This window comes from Fistularia commersonii, chromosome 23, assembly GCF_037954325.1.
Source record: "Fistularia commersonii isolate RoL2024-O1a breed Wild chromosome 23, RoL_Fcom_v1.0, whole genome shotgun sequence".
NCBI classification, from domain to species: Eukaryota; Metazoa; Chordata; class Actinopteri; order Syngnathiformes; family Fistulariidae; genus Fistularia; species Fistularia commersonii.
The window spans coordinates 6,560,021-6,583,391 of record NC_141306.1 but is presented as its reverse complement, the minus strand read 5'-3'; the positions used below and the strand labels follow the sequence as shown (position 1 = coordinate 6,583,391).

The 23,371-nt window shown below is 42.7% G+C and overlaps 2 protein-coding genes across 3 annotated transcripts; one reads left to right on the top strand and one right to left on the bottom strand.

Annotated features, from left to right (window-relative positions):
* Positions 1 to 53: 53 nt before the first annotated feature.
* Positions 54 to 13,650, top strand: LOC147220812 (transmembrane protein 184B-like). Of its 2 annotated transcripts, XM_086170454.1 has the most exons (10): positions 54 to 476; positions 2,849 to 3,076; positions 5,431 to 5,596; positions 6,438 to 6,528; positions 6,883 to 6,958; positions 7,189 to 7,280; positions 7,519 to 7,688; positions 8,175 to 8,369; positions 8,664 to 8,690; positions 9,208 to 13,650. In XM_086170454.1, the coding sequence occupies exons 2-10, from the start codon at positions 2,849 to 2,851 to the stop codon at positions 9,435 to 9,437; spliced, it is 1,275 nt and encodes a 424-aa protein (XP_086026580.1). In that variant the 5' UTR covers positions 54 to 476; the 3' UTR covers positions 9,438 to 13,650. The 2 variants fall into 2 exon arrangements, with proteins under 2 accessions (XP_086026580.1, XP_086026581.1); XM_086170455.1 differs by lacking the exon at positions 8,664 to 8,690.
* On the bottom strand, positions 10,451 to 23,369 carry LOC147220811 (ADP-ribosylation factor-binding protein GGA1-like). Its single transcript, XM_086170453.1, has 17 exons — positions 23,230 to 23,369; positions 22,091 to 22,175; positions 21,304 to 21,379; positions 21,117 to 21,215; positions 20,827 to 20,950; positions 18,563 to 18,663; positions 18,374 to 18,454; positions 17,946 to 18,083; positions 17,789 to 17,870; positions 16,814 to 16,927; positions 16,565 to 16,717; positions 16,174 to 16,247; positions 15,878 to 16,065; positions 15,448 to 15,671; positions 15,188 to 15,357; positions 14,988 to 15,098; positions 10,451 to 14,472 (listed from the first exon to the last, which is right to left on the bottom strand). The coding sequence occupies exons 1-17, from the start codon at positions 23,270 to 23,272 to the stop codon at positions 14,362 to 14,364; spliced, it is 1,974 nt and encodes a 657-aa protein (XP_086026579.1). The 5' UTR covers positions 23,273 to 23,369; the 3' UTR covers positions 10,451 to 14,361.
* Positions 23,370 to 23,371: the final 2 nt, after the last annotated feature.

Genomic DNA, 23,371 nt, shown 5'->3' with positions numbered 1-23,371 from the left:
TCACCTCACTGCGCATGCGGTGCCGGCGGAGTCTTTGTTGGCAGCAGCTGTGGGCTCGGTGAGCTACCGCTAGTGATGGAAACAGATAACGGGTCTCCGCTTCCTCTGATTTTCATTGACGACGGGGCGCTGATAAGTGTTTTATTTGATTTTTGATATCGTAGTTGAATGTGTAATTTGAGACTTTTTTTGACGGAGTCGTTCTTTTGGCCAGGTTTCCACTTAATTGCGAGAAAAACAGGCTAACGTTAGCTAGCATCGATCGGTACATCAGCCTCAGTTTCCGACTCTTGCTGCGCTGCGTAAACGGACGTTTCCGGGTTTCCGGCGATGGGTGAGTGATCGCAGATGTTTCCGCCTCTCTTCCCGACAACCACGTCTGTCCGCTCGTATTCCGTGGAGCCAAGTGGACCCGACACGATGAGCTAAATCCACACCTGGCTTCACACCTGTGCTGCGCGTCAAACATCGCAAAGGTAAGACACCGGGTTCGGTTACAATCGAGCGGCTCGTCTTCCCTCTGGGTTCCCCCCGTTACTCGTGTTTCACAACACCTAGTCAGGATAAACAATCGGTTATTAACGATAACGTAGCCGCAGGTGTGTGTGTGTGTGTGTGTGTGTGTGTGTGTGTGTGTGTGTGTGTGTGTGTGTGTGTGTGTGTGTGTGTGTGTGTGTGTGTGTGTGTGTGTGTGTGTGTGTGTGTGTGTGTGTGTGTGTGTGTGTGTGCGCGCGCGCGCGCGCGCGCGTGTTAAAGTTGAGTTTTAGAGGCCGTTTCGTCCTGTGTCTTCCTAATCGAGCGAGGTTTAATTATGCTTGTTGTGAAGCCAGCATCCCCCAAAACTCATTTTGTGTGTCAGTTTGGGGTTCGTTTTTATGATTTTTATTTTTAATATAAATGCAGCCTGTATTTACGGAGTTAAAATACATCGTCAGAATAATCCACTTTCAGACTATTTGTTTCATGATCCCGCAGGTGTTTGAGCCTCGTTCATCAAGGCCTTTGCTTGTATCAGTTCCCATGCACTTTGCCTTGTGCGGTTCCCAAACACTAAGTGGAGTTTACCTGATTTTCTCCTGGGAATGCATTCAGTTCACACAAGACAAAATAGCAACCTGGACTTGCTATCATACATGCAGGTTTTACTCTTAGGATTATTCTATTTACCGAAGTCCAGAATATTTTCTTCTTTTGTGTTGTTTCCTTTTCATGCAAACTCAAGTCTTCAAATGAGTCAACTGTGACCCATATTGTCAGATTTGTGGATCTTGAACGGGCTTGACTTGATCACCCTGAACTAAACAGTTATCAGTTATGTAAAATCAACTTTATCTGTTGTCTGTTTTTAATGTAGCAGCAAGGGGAGGGGTTCAGAATTAGTTTGGTGAAAGGGATCTTCGCATTGTCTTCGCATTTGCTTTTTGGTTTTAAGATCAGGCATTTTAAAACACCTTTATCTGTTTAGTGTTACAGATGCTTTTTCTTCCTGAATGAGTGGATGTTTCATTTTTAGCAATGAACTGAAATGTATTGGAAGCCGCATCGTCCACTGATCACATTTAATTAACTTGAGCAACAGATCAGTTTACACAGTCCCTGACATGCTCCTTTCATGCACTCATAAAATATTTTTTCAAGATTAGTTATGTTTATTATCCCAGTCAAGCCAACAGGGATCCGTGGTAAAGATGGCTGTGTTGGAGACCTAAAAACAAGCACCAGCCTGCTCCTAAGCTTGAACCTCCAAAGACTGCAGTGTCTTGTATCTGGACCCATTGTGGCATCAGTGTAGACAACAGTGAATACTGCAGGGAAGCTATTTGTCTGACTAATAGTGTTTCATTTATAATGGAAGATTCAAATATTTGGTTGGATCTAAAGTACCAGCTTAATTGAGCCAAGAAAAAATGTGAAAAACGTAATTCTGATAGTTTAAAAAAATCACGTGGAGCTTGTACTTCCAGCTGAAAGTTTCTTGAATCAGATATTCTGTGTCAACACTGCTGTAATTTTTTTTCAGTTTGAAGGTGTGTCTTATGTGTGTCCCAGCGTACTGCTTTAAGAGCTGATCCAGGCTAATGGAGGCAGTGTGACTCATCCTGCCGATGTTAAAGACCCACCTGCTATATCAGGTGGACAGAGGAGGATGAAAGTCACTTTGAAATTAGTTTTCCTTCTGAGCGATTAAATTGTCCCACGAAACCATGCTGACATATTTGAGGAAGTGAAAGCATTGCAGCCACACCCCCATGGTTGTGACGGTCACTGAAATTAGGTGACGGAACTTTATCAGGCTGATAATGTGATAAACGCTGCTGAACAGCAGAAGGGTCTGCGTCAGAAACAGCCTCCACCTGCTCATCGTGTCAGTCATTATAAAATGCTGAATTTAATGGCACAAGAACCACATGGGCCATAAACCTTGAAATTTCTCCTTTCCTGATGTAACTATTGAGAGTCAAGGATAATAACGTCTTCAGAAAGGAGATATCTGAGATATCAGAGAAGGATCAGGAAGAGTGGCACTCCTGGGACACTGAGGTCAATTCTCATTATTTTCATAATTGTGTGGAGGAAGCATTGACAGGATTTTTTTTTTTTTGTTCAACAAAAACAGCTATATATAACTTTCCACGCTTTGTGTGTATTTTAAGGTAATTTATTTTAGTGCTTTACATCTTTGTGTGAAGACCCTGCAGTATTTCCACTGGTGATGATTTAGGGAAGAATGTGTTCATATCCAACATGATTTGTGGCCCATTTGCCTTCATCCTGTCCTCAGTTGACTGCTTTCACAATCCCTGTGTTGCAATGGTTGAGGCTGAACACTCTCCACTGTCTCAATCAGATGTCTCAACTGTGGCGACGAGATATACCCCTGTCAGAGAGGGTGAGGAACGTGTCTGCTGTCGGCCCAGCCTCCAGGGCCCCTGCCACCATGGCCCCTCAGAGCTCCAACGCTTCCTGGGCAGCAGAAGTGTTCACGTCAGAACAACCAATTTTCCTCATGACCTCCACCGCTCAAACTATATCAGGGTTTTTTGTGTGGACGGCGTTGCTGATCACCTGTCAGCAGGTAAGAATGGTCCTGCCAGACTCTCTGCTACGATATTCAATTTCAACTTTTACCGACTAAGGTCACTTTGTCTTACAACAGCGTGTGCATTGTCTGTGATTATCAATTTGATGGTTAAATATGTCCTAAACATCTATTTAGAATGGCTCAGCTGCTCCGATCTGTGCTGTTATTTGATCGGCAAACAAACCCTTTGTACTGTGTTTCCCACACTATGGTGTGGCTGTCAACTGACAGTCGGCAGATTAAACAATAGCGCTGAGAGAAGCAAAGAACTTCATCACGTGTTTCCAGCCAGAATCAAACTGAAGACAAGTGAGACTGAAGACTTCTAGCATGGCTGAGAGTCAGATGCACTGAGAGAGGGCGGATAATTTGATGAAAGCAAAACAGGACACACACTGTTTTTCCATTTTCATGTTGGCGTTTTGGTGTCATTCCAAATCTCTGAAGAATGGAGGTGTTCTGTGTCACCAGTTTTCACGTTCAGAAATGTATGAGTGAGTGTTTTCTAATTCCCACTGTGGCACAGACATTTGTTTTTTGTTTTTTTACGGTTTCCCTGAAGTGCTGACTTTCCTCCTCGTGTGTTTGAAGTCCTCTATTCTGTCCACGTCAGAGCAAGTGCTGAAACTTAGCATTTGAAAAAGACAAAAATCTTGACAGGTATAAAAACCTTTTCAAATTTTGAATCTTGTTTTCATTCACGTTAAAAATTGTGTTGGAGGACTTGACCTGTGATTCGACTGAATGCAGGGAGACTTTTTTTTTGTTTTAATAGCATGAAGGAATATTGTAATTGGGATGTGAGGCCTCCTTCCTTTCACAGAAAGGGTTAATGGAGGAGCGGTAACCAATTCTCTGGGCTCCACGGCAGCAGCATCACAGCAGGGATGCAGAAGTGTGTCTGTTTGTCTCTCTCCCTCCAGGTGTTAGGATGTAATAAGGTCAGTGAGGGAAGTGCGGTCTTTCCAGTGTTATTTCACCAAAGGTGTCTGTCTGTTTGGAGTTCAGGAAAGCTGATTGGTCAGAGTGTGTAGAATCAGGATGGAACCGGTAAAGTAAACATTGTTGCCTATGACACCGGCCTGCCATGTTCTACCTTCTGTAGGACAAAAGCATGGCATCGGTTATCTACGACAACATCATATCCTACAGTGAAATCAGCTTTCATGGGGTGGGAATTAGTTTCAGTTAATCCATTGATCCCCTGAGTTTTGAGCTTTTCCGCCCAACAGGATACTCAGTATCTCCTATTTTGATCTGCAAATTTGTGAAAATCAGTCTATAGAGCTCTTTTGTTTTTACACAAGATGGGCATTTAGGCTTCTCTAGGAGACTTTATAGCCTTTATTTCTCCTGGCTTTGAGAGTTTTATTTAACTTTTTGATTTACACAAAAGTTCTGCAGGCATTTTATATCTTGTAGTAACAATCATATCTATTTAATATTAATAATCCAAGTCAGAAATTACAGCAGTGGCGAGGGGTGGCTCACTGACCGAAAAGGAATTGGATTAGAATTTGAATCCTCCACCTGGCTGGAGTTACAGCCATTTCACTTTTCCGCCTCCATCCTGTCCAAATAACTTGATTGTACTTTCTTGTGTGCTAGCAAAGATCTGTCTATCAAGGTGCGATGCATTTCATAGTGAACATCAGTCTGCCACCTGGCCACGCCCGCTCTCATGAACAGTCACCCACTCATCCTTATTGCAAAGCCTTTGGTACCAGATAAAAGTGGGATCAGATCCACCTTGGAGTGACAGTGTCTCAGGGGGTTTAACAAGGTTTTTCTCGTGTCCAGCAGATGTCGCTCTCAGAAACTAAACACTTTTTTACGAGTTGTTTTGGAAAAAAAAAATGGCGGATTTGTCTTACATGGCCCTTTTGATAAAACATGATAAATCTAAACGTTGACCAGATCCGATCCATCAAAAGGAACTGTATCACCGAAACCTATTGAACATCAGAGAGGCAAATGAAACGAAAAATGTTGAAATCACATCCAGTCTCGATCTTTCGGCTATTTTCCAGTCGTTTCAGTGACTCGCGATAATTTGACTGTCATACGGTAATTTGAATCAACTGAAACTATTCTGGACCCGCCGGAAGCCATTGTGCAGCAGGACTAAAGTAGAAGAAAATAAATGTTCGAATCAATACAGGCTTTATGATGATGAGCTATGATGTAGAAACACTGCAGTTTGAGGCGCTGCACTTCTATCTCTCTCTAGCTCGATCTCTCCCTCTTTTTCATCTTGTTCAACTGTTGTCCTCTGAAAGCCCTGTCGCCCGCAAAGCCACGGTGAATGTTTACGATCTCTCTGTCTCCCCATATCTGTTTTTCCCCAGATTTACATGCACCTGCGTTACTACAGCTCCCCCAATGAGCAGAGACACATAGTGAGGATCCTCTTCATCGTTCCCATCTACGCCTTCGACTCCTGGCTCAGCCTCCTCTTCTTCACCAATGAGGAGTACTATGTTTACTTTGACACAGTTCGAGACTGTTATGAAGGTGAGCCCTGAGCTGCTTCAACAGAATATGAGGCACATGCTTGTGCTGGATTAGAGGCCAATAATCACTGCCATAATTTGTGAGCGTTCTGAGTTCCCATGATGCCTTGGGCTCTTTACAGAAGAAAGTGTGTGTAAATGGCTGTGAGTAACACCCCGGGGGGGAGGGAGGGGATGGCCTTTAGAGTGTCTTCATTTCAAAGGTTGCCATCTTTGTTCTCATGTCTCCTCGACCTGTGGGAGATTGCAGGAGAGAGGAAAACCTGTTTCCTAGCAACTGCATGAAATCCAGCGAATCCTTGAGAAGACCTATAAAAGGCAGCTCACTTGTGACAGCATAAATTGTAAGCTTGCCCTTCAGCAGTGGATCCACTTCTGCATGAATCCATTTAAAAATTAAATCAGCAGTCACATGACCTCAGGAGTCATTAGGTGGCTATGACTCCAATGATTTTTGATTGATTAATATTATAATCTTATTGTATCACTGCGACACACCCGTTTGAGGGAGATAAAACTGTTTTTCCTGATTCTGATTGATTTAGAGCATCAAAATTGTGACTATTTTGAATCTTCACATTCTGGATTCTTGCTCATTGACTTGTGGTAGTTGATCAATAAACTACTGATTGGGTTATGTAGTGACAGACGCACTCTAGTTGGCTGCTGGTGCTCATACAGACACAATGTCATACTTTACAATGCATTTGCACCTACACACACACACACACACATGCTTGTGAAAGTTGTATACAGATATAAAGCATAAAGAATTACACCAGCTGTCTCACTGGCTTATTCAGTGATCTGTTTCATTTGGAGTTTCTTCTGTTTTTCCTCAGCCTTCGTCATCTACAACTTCCTGAGTCTGTGTTACGAGTACCTGGGAGGAGAGAGCGCCATCATGGCTGAAATCAGAGGGAAACCTATCGAGTAAGTCTGAGTCAGCTCTCAGCCGAGGCTGACTGGTGAGGACCGAGATAAATCACCTTCTCCAGCGGCTGACTTTTCAGAGAATCTGTCTAATGTTCATCGTATTGGATCCGCAGGGCAGTGAAAGTTAATATTTACACCTAAAAGTTGAAACATTTTGGGAAATCACATCAAATATTTGATTCCCCGGTAAACAATTTTGAAGGAAGAACGGTGTCCCTCAGTTTTCCAATTGAAACCCTGACTAACTTTCACATCCCTAAATGTTGATATTAGCCCTCCATCCAGCTTCTCCTTCTGGTGGTAACAATGTCTCTCCAGTCTCTCCAATGTCTCTCCTGTGCTTCCATCAAGGTCGAGCTGTGTCTATGGGACCTGCTGCCTGTGGGGAAAAACCTACTCCATTGGTTTCCTCAGATTTTGCAAACAGGTACAAATCACACACTGGATTTTACTACCTCTGGAAGAGTCTGCTCTAACATCCATGTTTTATGATGTCAACCGCAGACTACATTCTAATTGTTTTCAGGCAGTTTTGTCTGACCCTTTCCGGATCATCTGCGACTTGCGATGTAAAGCTTTGAGTGAACATCACTGCATTTAGTAGACAATTGCTTTAGAATTGCCTCTGTGTTTACCTTTCGGCTCCTTCTGTCTCAGGCCACTCTCCAGTTCTGCGTGGTGAAGCCCCTGATGGCCGTGATCACTGTTATCCTTCAGGCCTTCGGGAAGTACAGAGATGGAGATTTCAAGTAATGTCTGCGCTTATTCTTAGCCGACTTTGTTTACGCTTTGTCATTGACACTGACAGTATGTTTACTGGCCAGGGCGGTTTCCGGAAGCCAACGCTTCCTCTTAGTACTCTGTTAATGAGAAAGAATCGCTGTTTCTTGTTCTGTGTCAGCGTCACCATTTTGCAAAAGATGAGATGAATAACTGTTGTGCATTTAATGCTCATCCAAAGTGTTCCCTGTGTGTTTATCCCTGCAGTGTTGCCAGCGGTTACCTCTACGTGACCATCATCTACAACATCTCCGTCAGCCTGTCACTCTACGCCCTCTTTCTTTTCTACTTCGCCACGCGAGAACTGCTCATCCCCTACAGCCCTGTGCTCAAGTTCTTCATGGTGAAGTCGGTCATCTTCCTGTCCTTCTGGCAAGGTAGAGACCACGTAGTCTGACTGATTCTGACGTTCAGTTAAATTCATGTCACATCTTTCTATATAAATTTGCATGTGTGTCATCTATTGTTCTACTAGAAATTAGATCATGTGTATACTAAAGTGCTTTTTTTTTTCCTTTAGTTGGATAAGACATTGTTCAACTCGTTGCTAATTTATGTTTCGATCAATTGGCTCATTACTTTTGCACTGTTTCACACGAAGTCAAACTGTTTTCGCCTCAAACTCGCTGCTTTCTACTTAAGTGAGGCTGGATTTGCTCTCAATAATGCACGCCTGTGTGTATTTGGAGCTGAAGTGTGTGCGTGTGCATGCGTGTGTGTGTGTGTGTGTGGGCAAATGATAAGTTGCATTAAGTGTTATTTCATTTAGTGAATCATGGCCTTCTTCACCTCGTGTTTTGACGTGAAATTCCCCCTGCTATTTGGTTTTTCATTTTTTTTCCTCTCCCGGGCTGGTCACTCAGGGATGCTGCTGGCCATCCTGGAGAAGTGTGGAGCCATTCCTCAAATAACCTCCGCCGACTTTTCCGTGGGCGAGGGAACAGTTGCTGCCGGTTACCAGAACTTCATTATATGTGTTGAGATGTTCTTTGCCTCAATTGCCCTGCGCCACGCTTTTACGTATAAGGTCTACATGGACAAGCGACTGGACTGCTATGGTAAGAGAATTGTCTGTTATGGGGTGTTTAAGTGAGCGGTGCAGGTCGGAAACTCAAATGATGCCTAAATATTGAGCTTATAGGTTTGCCTTGCTGTTTATCATCTGCGTTCTGAAAGTATAAGAGAAAATTCTGCCTGACCGTTCGTGTCCCACCCTCTTTCCTTATTTACCGTTTGTCACTCTGTCTCTCAATTTTCCGAATAATTACTATTTTCTGTTCCTTCCTCTTTTCCCTGGCCTTCTTGTCTTCACTGTCCTCCTTTTCCCCTCCCTCTCTCTGCTGCACTGAAAGGCTCATTTCCTATCTATGGACAGTACGGTAGGTACTGACACAAGCTGTGAATGTCTGGCACTGTTTTTCCATATTTGTCTCCATCACCGTCTTTTTATTTCGCGCCCTGTGTCCCATCGTGGCTGAACACCTCCGCCTTAAACCGTCGTGGAACTTCAACTTTCAGTTCAGCATGATCTCACTTCATCTGTTTCAAATCAATTGTGGTTTGCTTTCTTGTTGTGTCCTGTGAGAGAAACGAGAGGCAAAAATTGAAGGGAAAATTCAGTTTAGCATTTGTTGAAAATAAACAATTCACAAGTAAATAAAGTACTTACCTCAATCAACTTGCATCAGGATTGGATCACCCTTTATTCCAGATTGAAAACAATCATTTACTTTTTAGGACCATAAAGTGAAGTAGGTCAGCAGCCCCTCCAGGATCACACGATAAATGAGAGCGGGGCTTTTTCATCATTCATCTGCCTCTGTCATCGCTCCCTCCCGGGGTCATCCCACTCAAAGTCTCTTTATTGATATTTTACATTTCTGCCCCCACCCCCAGGCCACTGTGCCCCAATGAAGAGCATCTCCAGCAGCCTGAAGGAGACCATGAATCCAGGAGACATGGTCCAGGATGCCATCCATAATTTCTCCCCAGCGTATCAGCAGTACACCCAGCAGTCCACGCTGGAGCGCGGCGGCGGCCCACCGCTGTCCCGTAGCCACAGCAACCTCAGCGCCCGTGGGGACAACGAGAAGACCCTGCTGCTCAGCTCCGACGACGAGTTCTGAGACTCGAGCGTGTTCTCTGAGGTTCGCTCTTGTAGTTGCCATCAACCCTCAGTTCATGTCAGCCCGGTGTGCTGTGGCTGCAGGAAGAAGCAGAAGTTGTACAAAAGGATGTGGGAAAAAAAAAAAAAGTGGTGAGACGTTCAGTTCATCCCCTGCTCAAGTTGTGATTTGCGTTGACATCATGGAGGCACTTATATTTATACGTTGTGTACGAAGCGCTCTCTGCTTGTCTATAGCAACGTCTGCTGCACTTTAACCACCGGCAAAATATTATACACAACACATGAAGTGCCATCTCCTCCTGACTTACATAACCTCCTTGACATCTTAGTTTCATTTTTATTCTTCCTCTTTCCCGCTCTACAGCCGGTCGCGTGAATCATTGTCAAACCAAGGAAGCAGCACCTGGCGCGCCACTATTTACCTTCTTTTTATATTCAGGCAAAACCTATTAGCCTTTCACTTGCTTGGGAAAATTTTTCATATTGTTTTGAATGCTATTTTTAAATATATTTATTTGAATGTTGGAGGCCTTGAATATATAGAAGTCCTATACAACTCCCTGTCTTGGGGTGACTTAGAGACCCCCCCCCCCCCCCCTTCCCTGGAGATACGGAGGTTCCAGGCAACACTTTTTAAAAAGTAAATTCATGACAAATACTTCCCTGAAACTATTTATTTATTCTCTCTGCCCCGTGCTGTCCTGAGCTAACAGGTCACCCCACCACCATCTCACATACACCTTGAATCCTCTGCCATTTCTTTGTCCATCCGGCCAAAACTAGTTTATTCCTGCTTTCTCCTTCTCACACAAATGATGCTAGAAGTCTTATCTTCAGTTCCTGCTGAACTCGAATTGCCTTTTTGTCAGAAACAAGATCAGTTCATTTGCCTGATGAAAATGTTTTTGAACAAATGCAGTTAAATACTGTAAGGACATAAAGGGACTGTATGGAGCTGGAGAGGGGCTGAAAGAGCACATTTAATGGCAGTTTCTGTGAGTCAGAGTATCTGGAGTCAGTTTGATGCTGACGGTGTATGGTCGAAGGGGAGAAAAGGTTGAGTTGATGTAGAATTGTTTTTATTGTGGAACAGTTATGAATAACCCACCTCTGTAGTTGCCGTTGATCTGATTGGTGAATCCACAGTGTATCGGTGTGTCTCCGCCTGGCGGCCAGTCTCTGCGACAGCAAAGAAGGCAATCCATACTCACGCAGTATACAGATTAGACTAAGGCAGCCAAACATCCCTGCAGGGTTAGTACATCTGGTGTGCTGTGGACTCGAATTTAGGGCATTGTGTGGAGGGTAGACCAGAGAGACCTCTGCTGGTTCAGTTTATAATGGCAGCTGCAAACAGCAGTTTGCACATCCTCCTCCCTTTTTTTTGGTATTTAATTTGTTTTATATCTTGAATTAGTAACTTGCTCCTCAGACTGTTAGTGAGCATGTAGTTACCACATTCCACCACAGGATGGCGTGTAATTGACTGTGAGTAGTTTTAATTGCTTTAGTCTTTGTTTAGGTGGAGCATGTTGTTCCTGTCCACCTACCGCACCAATTATTGTTTCATGGACTGGCTGTGGCTCTACCTTGACCTCTCTCACCCTTGGTTCTCTGCTGTTCTTCTTAAATTTCTGTTGTCTCGCCCCCTCAAAGCTTGCTGCTTCATTAGTCTTAGATATCAGAAAATCATCAGTGATAGATGGATCATCCAGACAACTTTTTATTTGATACTTCACACTGTCACTGATTAAGCCTGTGCTATCAGCTCGCAAGAACTTTTTCTGTATTAGTTCAGCACTATACTTTTCATCTGTACCTGGCTCTTTGGATGAGGCTAGAAGTCTCTCCTTCAGCTCTATCGCCCTGAACGGAAAATTCTGTGGGGACTCATTACTTTCTTGAGTGATATTTATCAGACGATGATAAAGATCAGTCGAACTGTCCTTGTAATGTCCCTCAGGATGGTGCGAAGTTGTTGGAGTGTGAGGTCTGTTTTGATCTCTAACATGTCACGTAGGCTCAAACCCGCACTGATGGCTCGGACAACAGCTTCAATAATTTCAGCTTCAATGTGATTTCTTTTCAGTCCTATTTCAATTTGATGAATCAAGTTTGAGTATGAAAGCTTGTCTTTTTGGCCTCGTTCTCCAATTTGGCCATTAATCCTAAACTCTCTGCGGATGGTCAGTTCAGGTGGCTGCACTGCTGGTAAAGCAGTGAGGTTTAAGCTTGGACGATGGCCTGGTTCTTTGGAAGCTATCGTCTGAGTCAGTTTTGCCATTTCTTCCTCCAACTTCCTTTTCAGTAACTGTTTCTATTGTTTCACTTATAGCAAGTTATTACAAATCGATAGGGACGTGCAAAGATTTGACAGCGAAGCAAGGTTTTAAATCGGTAACACTATGTTTTAAAACCTCCCACGCAAAATACTTTAGGCAAAATGCAGTTAAGCAGTAAGATGTTTGAGAAAATGGGAAGGGAAAGATTGGGTTCATTGTCGTCCTGCTACAGACACACCTCATGGCGGATGTTGGATTGTGTTTTATTCTTTGACGTATGACATCATACCCAATGCTGCCTCTACTTGGATTTTTTTTTATTTTCTCCCACAACTGTGGAGAATCCAAACAGTTTTTTGCTAAAACACTACACTGTAGAATGAAGTCCTCACTGTGATGAATGTAGGCGAGATCTCAAAAAATAAATAATCACAGCCAAAGTTTACACCCTCATTCAGCCATAGGGTGCAAACGTTTCCTGTGTGCACGTGCGTGCATTGTGCAGTGGTCAGCGTTCTCGCCTCACAACAAGAAGGTTCCCGTGGTTTGGCTGTGGCCTTCCTATGTGGACTCTGCCACCCCTCCCCCTTGGTCTGGGCTCCCTCCAGGTTCTCTGGCCCGACACCAAAAACCTGATCAAGGTTCTGTGAATACTCGAAAGTGTTCATAGATATGAATGTGGCCCTGTGATTGAAAGGTGACAGGTCAGTTCTTAAACACGATATCTTGTCCATTGCCATTCCAGATTGTCATCAGCTCCCTGGCAGTCTGCAGGGAAGCAGTAAAAATAATTAATGAGTTCTTTCGTTGTTTTTGGTGGGGTTGGGGTGGGGCTGTCACTGCTAACAAACATTCCTTCAGACATCTCGTGCACAATCATGAATGCATCATTTTGCGCTCATTCCTCCTAAATCTAGTGCTGAGGCTGAGTTTGGTTCCTGCGGCACTGAAGAAATATCACTCACTGCCTTGAACTTCCCAGGTAACGCATTACACTCAACCAACTACATTTAAATTGCTTTTAACAGTTATTTTGATATTCTGATTTAAAAGCGTGAATAAAGAACCTTGTATTTGAACACTGCGAAACATGAAAACATTGTTGGCATTGCCTTGTTTCTTGTTTTAGTATTTTGTTTTTTTTTTTTTTGTTTCTGATATGTTGTTTAATATCTCTTGTATACAATCTAATTTGTACATTGATATATTCTCATGCTGCGTTTCATGGATTTTTGTTGATGTTGAAAATGAAATCAGACAATATATAGAAGTATGGAAAAATAAAAGATTGACTGGGATTTTTCTTTTCTAATTTAGCTTCTAACAATAATGAGGAAATTATTGACAAGAGGGCCCAAAGGTCACAAAGAAAAAACGTTTTATTACCCCTTTGAAACATTTTACCAGTTTTAGGCTCTTGCACATGTCAAATGTACGTAATAGAACTGCCATTATTAGTATTTACACAGCAGTCGTGTTGGAGTGGAGTACAGTGGAATGGGGCTGAGAGGAAGAGGTGAGCGTGGCTGACATGCAGCGCAGATCCGAGAAAACAGTCCCAACATGTTCCAGACAGTGCCCTCTCAGATGCAGCCAGGTCTAACTCACTTGAACTCAAGAAATATTAGCATCTCAGTATTCAAAATTGAAACTGTAACTTATATCCTACTGCAATGTTATCAATATTTAAGAGCTGAAAGCAGATTGAAGTCCAGATAAACCACAGGGCTAACATGATGGGAGACAGATGAGAAAATGAGATCATGTTCAAACTGCAAAATAGGCACGTATGGCAGATGTTACAACTCTAATGTTACAGTAGACAGGAATTAACAGATGGAAAAGGTACTATTGTAAAATTATTCTCTGTGCAAATCTAAATGTGAACTTGTGGTATTCACTCATGAAGTAAACAATGATTCAGGACTATTTTGGTTTGTATTTTTGTTTTTTGTTTTTTACAAACAAACCATCTTTTCTCTCTATGGTGGATTTTGCAGGCATGTTGGCAGAGCATGCAGAGGTGATACTAAATGCAGCTAATGGATCTCAAAATGATTTACAGACAGTGCCTCGGATCCAGGCAAATAATATCAAGCACACCAGATGAGCAGATGATGCACATTCGAAGTCGCCTCCTTTGAGGTCAGTTAAAAAAAAAAAAAGACAAAACTGCAGCAAATTTGTGGAAGCAGTTCAGGGTTTGTTTTAGGCAGCCACTTACAATAGACATGACCTGGACACATCGAAATCAATAACAGAGCAGACATGTGCGCACACGCACATTCTCTCACTCACTCACTCACTCACTCACACACACACACACACACACACACACACACACACACACACACACACACACACACACACACACACACACACACACACACACACACACACACACACACACACACACACACACACACACACACACACACACACACACACACACACACACACACACACACACACACACACACACACACACACACACACGCACGCTCGCTCGCTCGCTCGCTCTCTCTCTGAATGTGTTCAAACAAAGAAAGAAGAGACAAATTGAAAGGAGGACAGGTCAATGCAGAGTGCAGGTGTCTGTAAGGGGAAGCTGAACGCAGAGAGTCTGTCAGGTGGTCGGTGCTATAGATTCCCCCACGTCTCCGGAGGAGGAAGCTGTTCTAAACTGCCGCTCTCACTGTGCTCCTTCTCTCCCATGGTGAAGGTTAATCTGTACTGCAGCTGCACTTTCTCCTGTAGCACAAACACACAGTGGGGGGAGGTGTGTAAACAGACAGCTCTGAGCTCATGGTCAAATACTGAATGACTGCAGGGCCTCAATCTCTCAATCTGCTTCACTGGTAGATTTCAAGGCAGCACATCCTGAAACCACTGCCTCAAAAATATTGATGTTTGCTTGAGAATAATCTTCCTTCACTTCCATTTATATCCCTGAGGTTTTTTCTTGGGAGGGGCAGTATAATCTGATGTATAATCTGATACACCAGAACTTGCTTGAAAATCAGTTTTATCCTTACCTTTTTGTTTGAGATTGATATTCATATTAATGTACCCATATAAAAGCTTTATACATAGAACAAAGTGAGACTGACTTAGGTTTTGTTGTCTTCCATGTTGGGTTGTTTATAGAGTATACTCTACATGTTGAAAAATCAGGTCAAAAATCGACCTTAAGTGGCTACTTTATATCAAAATGCCGTCCCAAACAGACTGTTTCCATAGTGAGTAGTTGAAGGATCTTCAGTTACCTTGTTTGGATTTGCCAGCAGCAGGATTTGTGTGACAGCTGCTGGAGGGAGGATGGGGTTAAATGCTGGGAGATCAGATCCTGATGGGGGCTGCAGCTTCACTGCCATAGACTACAGGTATAGACCAAAACAGAAAAAGAAATTCACCTCACAGTCAATCAGTCCAGTCCCATAGGAGAAGGGGAAAGCTCCTTACTGACCTTCTGAGCCGAAACCTGGAAAGTGATGTTGGTGACAGGAACAGGGGCGGAGGAAAGCATGGAGATGATCACTACCAGCACATCAGGGCGAGACGGAGGTGAGTCACGAGCGAAGTGGAAAAGAACCCGCAGGCTGTGTCCATCAAACACAGTTACAGGTAGAAGACTACCTGCGGAGAGACGGGAGAGGGAGGCGGACACTGAAGAGTTCAGTCCATCCTACCGCCCTTCACACTCGACGGCAGAATCTGTCCACTTACTGGGTTTAATAGATTCTAGTGGCACAAAGACATCAGTCAGTGTGACCTGAGCAGGAGGTGTCTCTGCTGGAGTTGGGGACACTGGCAGCAATGTAGCTGCACAGCTGGGCTCAGGATCGAGGGGCAGCTGGTCAGGGGCAAAAGCAGGGATGGGGTTTGGGGTGATGTTGGAACCAGACTTGTTCTGCAGGTCTCGCAAAGTCGGCTTAGACTGCTGCTTGTCCCTGAAAACAGAAAAATAACCACAAAGCCTTTTACTAACAAAACAGTGCAAGTCTTTTTGGTTGCCTGAATTTGAAAACTATCTGTGAATTACTTGTAATTTCATTTTAACAGGCAGCAACCAAGATATCTGTCAGGTCCTTCCCTCCCTCAAGGAGAGGGTCATGGCCACATTTCAACTCTGCCCTAAAACAGTGTCTCTGCATACCATTTGACCTGCAGGCCCTCTGGAGGGAGGGACTGCTGCAGCAGAGTCTTCCCCAAAAGATCCAGCTCATCCAAGGCTGTGTTCCCAGGGGCGGAGCCAGCCAGGACAGGCTGAGAGGCGGAGGGTGGGTCGGGACTCAGGAGGAGGCTGGGGGCTGCTGGGACGTCTGCGTCGATGCTCTCGGATGACTTCAAGTAGGTGACGAGAAGAAAAGTGTTCAATTTCAAAAGTTTTAATGATGTCTCACTGAGACTGGAGTAATACATATAACAAAATGGTGTTTTTGACAGCAACACCTGGAAGGAGTCCCAGGCGGCGGAGTCGTCTGGCTGTGACAGAGGGTTGGAGGTGTGTGTTCCTTCACTTAGACCTGTGAGAGTTTTGGCGGAAGTGCAAAGATACAGTTAATGCAACAAGACATTACTTCTTCAGAACTTGAAAAGCAATCTCTGTATTGCCTACAGTTTTGACCTACTTATTTGTTTACATTTCAGAGCCAAATTTGATTTTTTACAACTTTAAACATTTTACCACTGACCTTCAAGTCCTTTTCAGCACTTTTTTTCCCAAAATGTTTTCTTTTAATTTTCTTCTTTAATGCAGACAAGTGACCAGTAAGAGTCACTGTGTGTGTGTGTGTGTGTGTGTTCCTGAATACAAAGCAAGTCATTTTTGACATCCAATTACCGAGTGACATGAGCTCATCATCCAGCAGGCTGATGCCTGTTTCCTGCGAAGGGGCGGTGAGGCTATCGGTCGGGGTGGGGAACTCCGGGAAAGAGGGCGGGGACTGAGGTGATGTGTCCAGTCCTGACAGATCCAGCAGTGCCGTCCCTCTTCCTGTGAGACACAGGCGCAAGACGCTTTACTCCAAACTACTTCTTTAAGGCTCAGGTAATTCTAAAGCTGTGTGTTTGTGTGATCTTTTTCACCAACCTGTGTGTTTCTGGGTGTTTAATGTGTTGTTGCTGTTAATCACCTCCCCTTTGACCTGCTGTTTGTACAGGTTGATCACATGGGTCAGGCTGTCATTTGCCTGCAGAATCTCAGCTGTGAAAAGATGATGAAAAAATGAATTACTTCTGCATCTAATCAAAGGAAAAGTTAATCCATTGTTTTGGACAGCAGAATAACAGATACATGAGTACATGGACCTTGAAGTGTCTGTTTCACCTGAGACAGGTCAGACTCCCCCTGCATTTTATCAATTTTTGGATGAACTTCTTGGCTGCCAAAAACATTTTACTTCTGACTCCATCCAGTTGCAGCTAGAAATAAATAATTCCATTTAATCTGCTTATCTGTGAATAGCCTTCAACCGTTCTGCTTTCGACAGAGTATGTCAATAGCAAAAAATATACTGCGGGTCTATCAGGGTGAAATGATTAATGCACATTTTAAATAATGTTTCATTTTACTTAATTGACGTCTGATGACCGTTCTAAGCATAAAAGGCAAGATGGCCATTAATCATGGAGACTCTCCACCAACCACCTTCTCCTATTAGGGAAAAAACAGAGGCCCCTTTTAAACCCTGTACATGTCTGAAGGTGTCAATATGCAAAAGAAATAAGACATTCTGAAGAATAAGTATAATTAGGTTTTGCTTCAGGAGACGTCATGTCTGGAGCATGTAAATGTATAGCATGTAAAATCTAATGTGAACAATATAATTAGGAATCAGCTGGGGGGATACAGACAAGAGAATGATGGCATCTAGACATGACAGATATATCAAAGTTAAAATAGTGATTATGGAAGGAAAATGGTTGATAATAGAAATCTACAATAGTGACATCATAACCACATTGTGGAATCACAGGAAAAGAAGAACAGCTTGTGTAAGTGTGGGAGGGGAGCTCTCCTCCCCAATCCTCATAATTTTGAAAGATGAATGAAATCAAAGCTGACCCAGAGCTTCATCATTGTCCTCTGTGTCACTTGCCAGTCTGAAGAGTGTTGGTCTCATTTTTTCACATCGCTGGTACAGGTCCTGCCCACACAGAAAACACGATGCAGTAATGCTGGATTTATAGCACAGAGTGATTTAAGAGTCAACGCTCCTCACCTGCAAAAGCTCCATGTTACTCTGGTTGCCTGTGGCACCATCATAGTCCTGCAGGAGCTGAGTCAGCAGAGAGACACTCTCTTTTACCTCCTGAATTGCATTCACGCGCTTCGACACCTTCTCTGCTCGCTTCTGATCCTGCAAAAATCAACAAGAGATGACTTTTTACAGACACACATCGACAAAACAACTGCAATGAATGACAGCAGAGTGAACTCAGCTAATCGAAACACACAAATAACAAAATGTATAAAAAGTGAAGGCACCATTTCAATGCTGGAATAAGGACAATGCTGAATTTTTCTTACTGACACACATTCCCCTAGGGCCCACACAGACCTACCTTCTCACACCCACTGTAATCCTGTCATACAACATAAAGTACAAACTGTAAAAGCAGTGAGTGGAAATAAAAAGGGACAGTGTACCTCTTGGACCATTTCCTTAATGAGTTTGTTGGCAGCCTTTAAGTCCTCAGGGTGCGAGCTATTCAACAGGCGAGACAGCATCTGTCAAAGCCAACATGGGCATTGAAAGAGTCATCACCGCTTTGTGCATGCTGAGTGACTAACTTTCCTTTTTACCTGCACTTGTTTTCTGTGAAACAATGCACTTACTTTTGACTTTTCTTCATCTTCAAAAATTGCATTTTTGGGTCTAGGCGGGGGGAGCGTGAGTAGTTTGTCTGGAGGCAGCTCGGGGTCTTGTTTGATGATACCTGGAGTTCAAACAAAGGAGAGACCAGATTCAGCTCAAATGAAAAACATTTTAGGTAGCTTTATTTAAAAACATAGGTTAGTTCTGCAGTGATCTTGCCTTCAATATCTGTTCTGAAGTTGGCCCTGTGTGTGAGTGTGTGTAATCCACCGCTCAGTGTCAGAGAAATTAAAAAAGAAAGCCTAAAATGTATCTTTCAACACACTGGTTTAGTTTCTTAATCTTCAAATCTAACAAAGGAAGAGAACAAAAAAACTATAGAACCTAGGAAATCAAATAGTAAAAATCAAAAAGTAATTTTTCTTAACTGGGGAAATCTGCAATACTAACCAAAGTATAAAATACATTGATATATAAACTATGTATATACAAACACTCTCACATGTGTAATATCAATCACAATGTTAAAGGTTCTGATCTAAACTTCATGAAGAGAAGCAAACAATTCAAATGCTATTCTTGTTACATTGTAGGTCAAAGTTAAAGCATTTTGGTAGGACATATTTAATTTTAGCTCCTTTGGCCTCATTTTGATGAGCCTACTGCACTAGACTAAGATTCAAGGAGGAGTCAGCCATCATCCAGATGGCTTTGTGTCTCAGATGGTCTCAAACACGCTCAATCACGTTCACTTCAATTCCATCATCTTAACTGAGACTCCAGATGATACAGTGGATCCAATAAAGAGGGTGAATGGTTTACTACTTTTTCTGTGGAGGTTCTCAGTTACCCAGGTCATGGTTAATTGTCAAAGATTTCGACAAGAATTTATTACCTTTTTTTGCTTTACCTACATGAGTGTTAAGGTTATCACAGACATTTTATAGCAAGTATTATAGGAAGGTGTAAAAGTAGCAAAAGGTAAAGACTACAACACACAAAGCCACAAATCAGTAATAATAAGTGGTTGTTTTGAGACTTCTTTAAAAAATTTATGGCTGTAGGCTGTTGATACACCAGTGAGTAATAGGTGAACAACAGTGTTTTCAATTTGTGATCATGACAGTGTTTGTGCAGCTGCAATTCACTCCTGCAACTGACTTCTGTCTGTCACCATGTAACAGCTTCCTATTATCAAACAAGGAAGGCGGGAGAAAATTGGCATCGCAGCTACATCTGTGACAACAACCATCAATTTCAGGATTTCCCAACAATTCATTTATCTCCTGCTATGGATGAAAATACCAAATACCAATTTTGCATTTTCTGGCCTGTTTCTCTGCTGCAATTTCTGACAAACAGAATAGCGTTCATGTTAACCAGAGAGAAATTCTGGTCAGTCGTTTTGAGACTCTGGTCTGTTTTTGGTGAGTACTAGCCAATTGATTCAATGTATGCTTAAAGGAATGTCAGCTCAGATGAACAGTTGAGTCTTATCTGAATACAACCAGTAATGCCACTCAAAGTACTTACGGATGTCTGCATTGATTGAACAAATGTGAGCCATATTTCCATTTGTTTTAGTTTATAGTTTGAACGTCAAGTTTAATTTATATTTCAGTAAGAATTCTGTACTGTGAATTTAGCTGTTGGCCTGGACAGACTTACTGTGTTGATTTAAGTGTTGATGAAAGAATTTGAAGTACGTCATTGTCCAAGATTAATTTGTCCTCTGAGTACGAAAACAGTCTAAAAAGTTTGTCAACAACCAAAAGGGCAGTCAAATTATGTGTTTTAACAGCTCTTTTCAGACAATTCTCTGCTTAGTGAGTGCCAATAACTTGATATTTTGCTACGTGCAAACTAGTCATGAGGGCAAGTGAGCGATGCCCAGATAAAAACAATGGAAAACGCAGCTAAAAGTCCCCTGCTGTTCTCAACCTTTTAGTTTTGAAATATGAATGTGTCTTGCGAATCTAACCAGACATTTGAATTCATCTTCTCCATGTTAATTCCATGTCAATCATAATGTGATTATCAGCTGCAGGTTTGTGATAAAAAAACCTAAGAGTAGAATTCTGACAAAAAGACTCCAACTCAGACAAATGGATCTTTGTTTTTCTGAAACAAAGATGGTTGATACTTTACTTTTCTATGTGGATTCATTTGGTTCACAAACCTGTAAGTTGCTCTTTAGAGCTGATCATTACCATTTTAGAATTCAAAAACTTTTACATGTTAACAGTTGTGTTTTTATTAAAACAGGCAGACAATTTCTTTTTACCTTGTTTCTTTAACATCTGGTAAGCATCGGAGATCTTGGCCTCATCTGGCAGCCCTAAAGTCCAGCTGTAGATCAATTCCAAAACCTTCTTTTTTACTGGCTCCGGTGACCTTGAGCCCAAGTACTGTGTGAGAATTGAAAACCCAGTGATTAATTCAATCCTTGTTTGAAGTCAAATCAAGTTGATCGGGATTGGTAAATGGGCCAGAATAGAAACCAAATTTTTGCTTCTGAGGCTTATGTAAAAGTTACTGGGACTCAAGTGAGAAAAAACTTTTTTTTTTTCTTACCTTTGGAGAAACTACTTTAATAAGTTCATTTAGAAAACGGAACTTTCCCACTTCACTGTGAAACCTTTTCCCGCAGTTTTTCATACATGCCTCCAATACCTAGCGTTGAAAAATAATGTGTAAAATGAAGAGTATAAATGAGATGGTCAGGTCTGACTGAAAGACAGTGACTGAAGTCTGGACTCACCAGCAAAGCCTGCATTGCTTCCCACTCTTGCGGAGACTGAATCTTGTGGGCCAAGAGTCTAGTGGCCAACTGAGGCCTGGAAACAAAACATGACTAAGTCTCCATTTAGTGTATCATCTTGCACTGTACCTGGCAGTCAGAGGCAAAGCAGGGAATTCAACTGTGTAAAAGGGTGCAGAGATTTTAGCAGTAGCAAACCCCAATTTCCTTGAAGATATATGCCTCATTTTAATTACTGATGCTGGCACTGGCAAATACATAATGTAAAACATCCACTTTGGGTGTATGTCATGAAATTATTTGTATGTAGAAAGCAATACAATTAATCATATGTACTTGTCAAATGAGCATTGTGTACAGTACTTCTTCCATATGCCTAAAATGTTCCTTGTGCTCTGGATTTTTTTTATTGTATCTTGTGCTGCTGCCCTTATCGTTTCCCAGTTTGGGAATCCATGAAGTCTGTCGATCTATCGGATTAGTGAATTACATAAGGCTTGTCATGATCCAATACACTGAGCATCAACTTTATTATCTGAAGTGCTTGTAATAAGTATATAATAACAGTCATCCCCTGTTTTTCACTTTAAACGGAAGCATTACTATGATCTACATAGCTATAAGAATAAATTACCACTACAGTAGACAAGACTTTCCCAAATGTTATATTCAACAAGGCTTTCACTTCTAGGATTGTCTCCAGAACTAATTATCATAAATGAGGAACATTCAGACAACAATTACAGTAAGAGCTAAATAATGGCATGGCCCTGTGGCCTCATCTTACCCCTCCAGATCATTGTTGAGCTGGTCACAGAAGGCATGGATACTGCTCCAGTCTGTATCTCTGTTGAGAGGATTTGTAGCTCTGTCTGTGATGTAAACAAACACAATGTCACATAAACAGTGAAGATTTATTACTTGAGTAAATCACATTTGGCATAATGATAGTTCCAATTACCCTATCATTATTCGAGAGACTTCACTAATACTGCTCTAATCTTTTGACAAGTGAAAAGGCCCTTTTCCCTCCTACAAGACAAAGTCTGAACTCTTCGAAAGCAGTAGTTTCGGTTGCACTGAAAGCTCAGCTGACTTACCACAGAATATTACTCTTACAGAGCAGCAAGGAAGAAAACAATCAGCCAAAGCAATCAATTTGCAAGAAAGATCATATGCAAATGGTTTATGTATGTGCAGATGAATTAGTTTATTTGTAAGTCAACCTTTCTGGACAGTCTATCCTGTAAACTACAAACATGCACATTCAATTGTAGATGTGAACAAAACATGTATGTAGACATACTTGCATGCACACGTTCACACGCAGATCGACAACAAAGCACAGTGAGAAATGTCTGCTCAGACACCAACGAGTTTTTAATTCCGGTCCAAAATCTTGAGACCACCATCGTGATACCGATACGTCTCCCGTGCTGGAGGATAGTGAGCGCTCTGATTGTCAACTATTTAACTTCTGAGGCGCGGAAGGTCACTGGGCAAAGGGGAGCAAACGTACGTGCAGGTGCCGAGGTGAGATGTTAGCTTGTTTAGCTCTCCCACGTCGCATCGAGTCAATATTTGCTCAAGATATTTCGATCCGCACAGCTTAAGCATCATTATAACAACATCCGCGTGGTTGGCAGAAGGAGACCCTCGATGTTATCGCTCGGACTTTTCGGCGTTATCGACCCGCTGCGGGTTAAGCGATGCCGGAGTGCGGGGTCTTGACAGCTGGCTGGCACGGCAGCCCGGGGAGCTAGATTAGCATCCTGGATGTCACAGCGGGCTCCGAGTACTCGCTAACTGGACGGACGCCGCGGTGACGAGCCGCCCACCTCGTCGAATAACCCCCGGACGGTCACTCGACGGGTGTCGCGGTCTTCGGACGCCACTGCCACAGGTCAGTAAGATGAAAATACTTACTGATACGAGACTCCAAACTCTCCGCATCGGGCGGTGCAGCCATCACTGAGCTGTGGTGTGCTACGTCAGCCGTACGCTGATTGACGCAGGTGCGTAGCGGCGGAAGAAACGCAGAACGGCATCGGACAGATTGGACATTTAC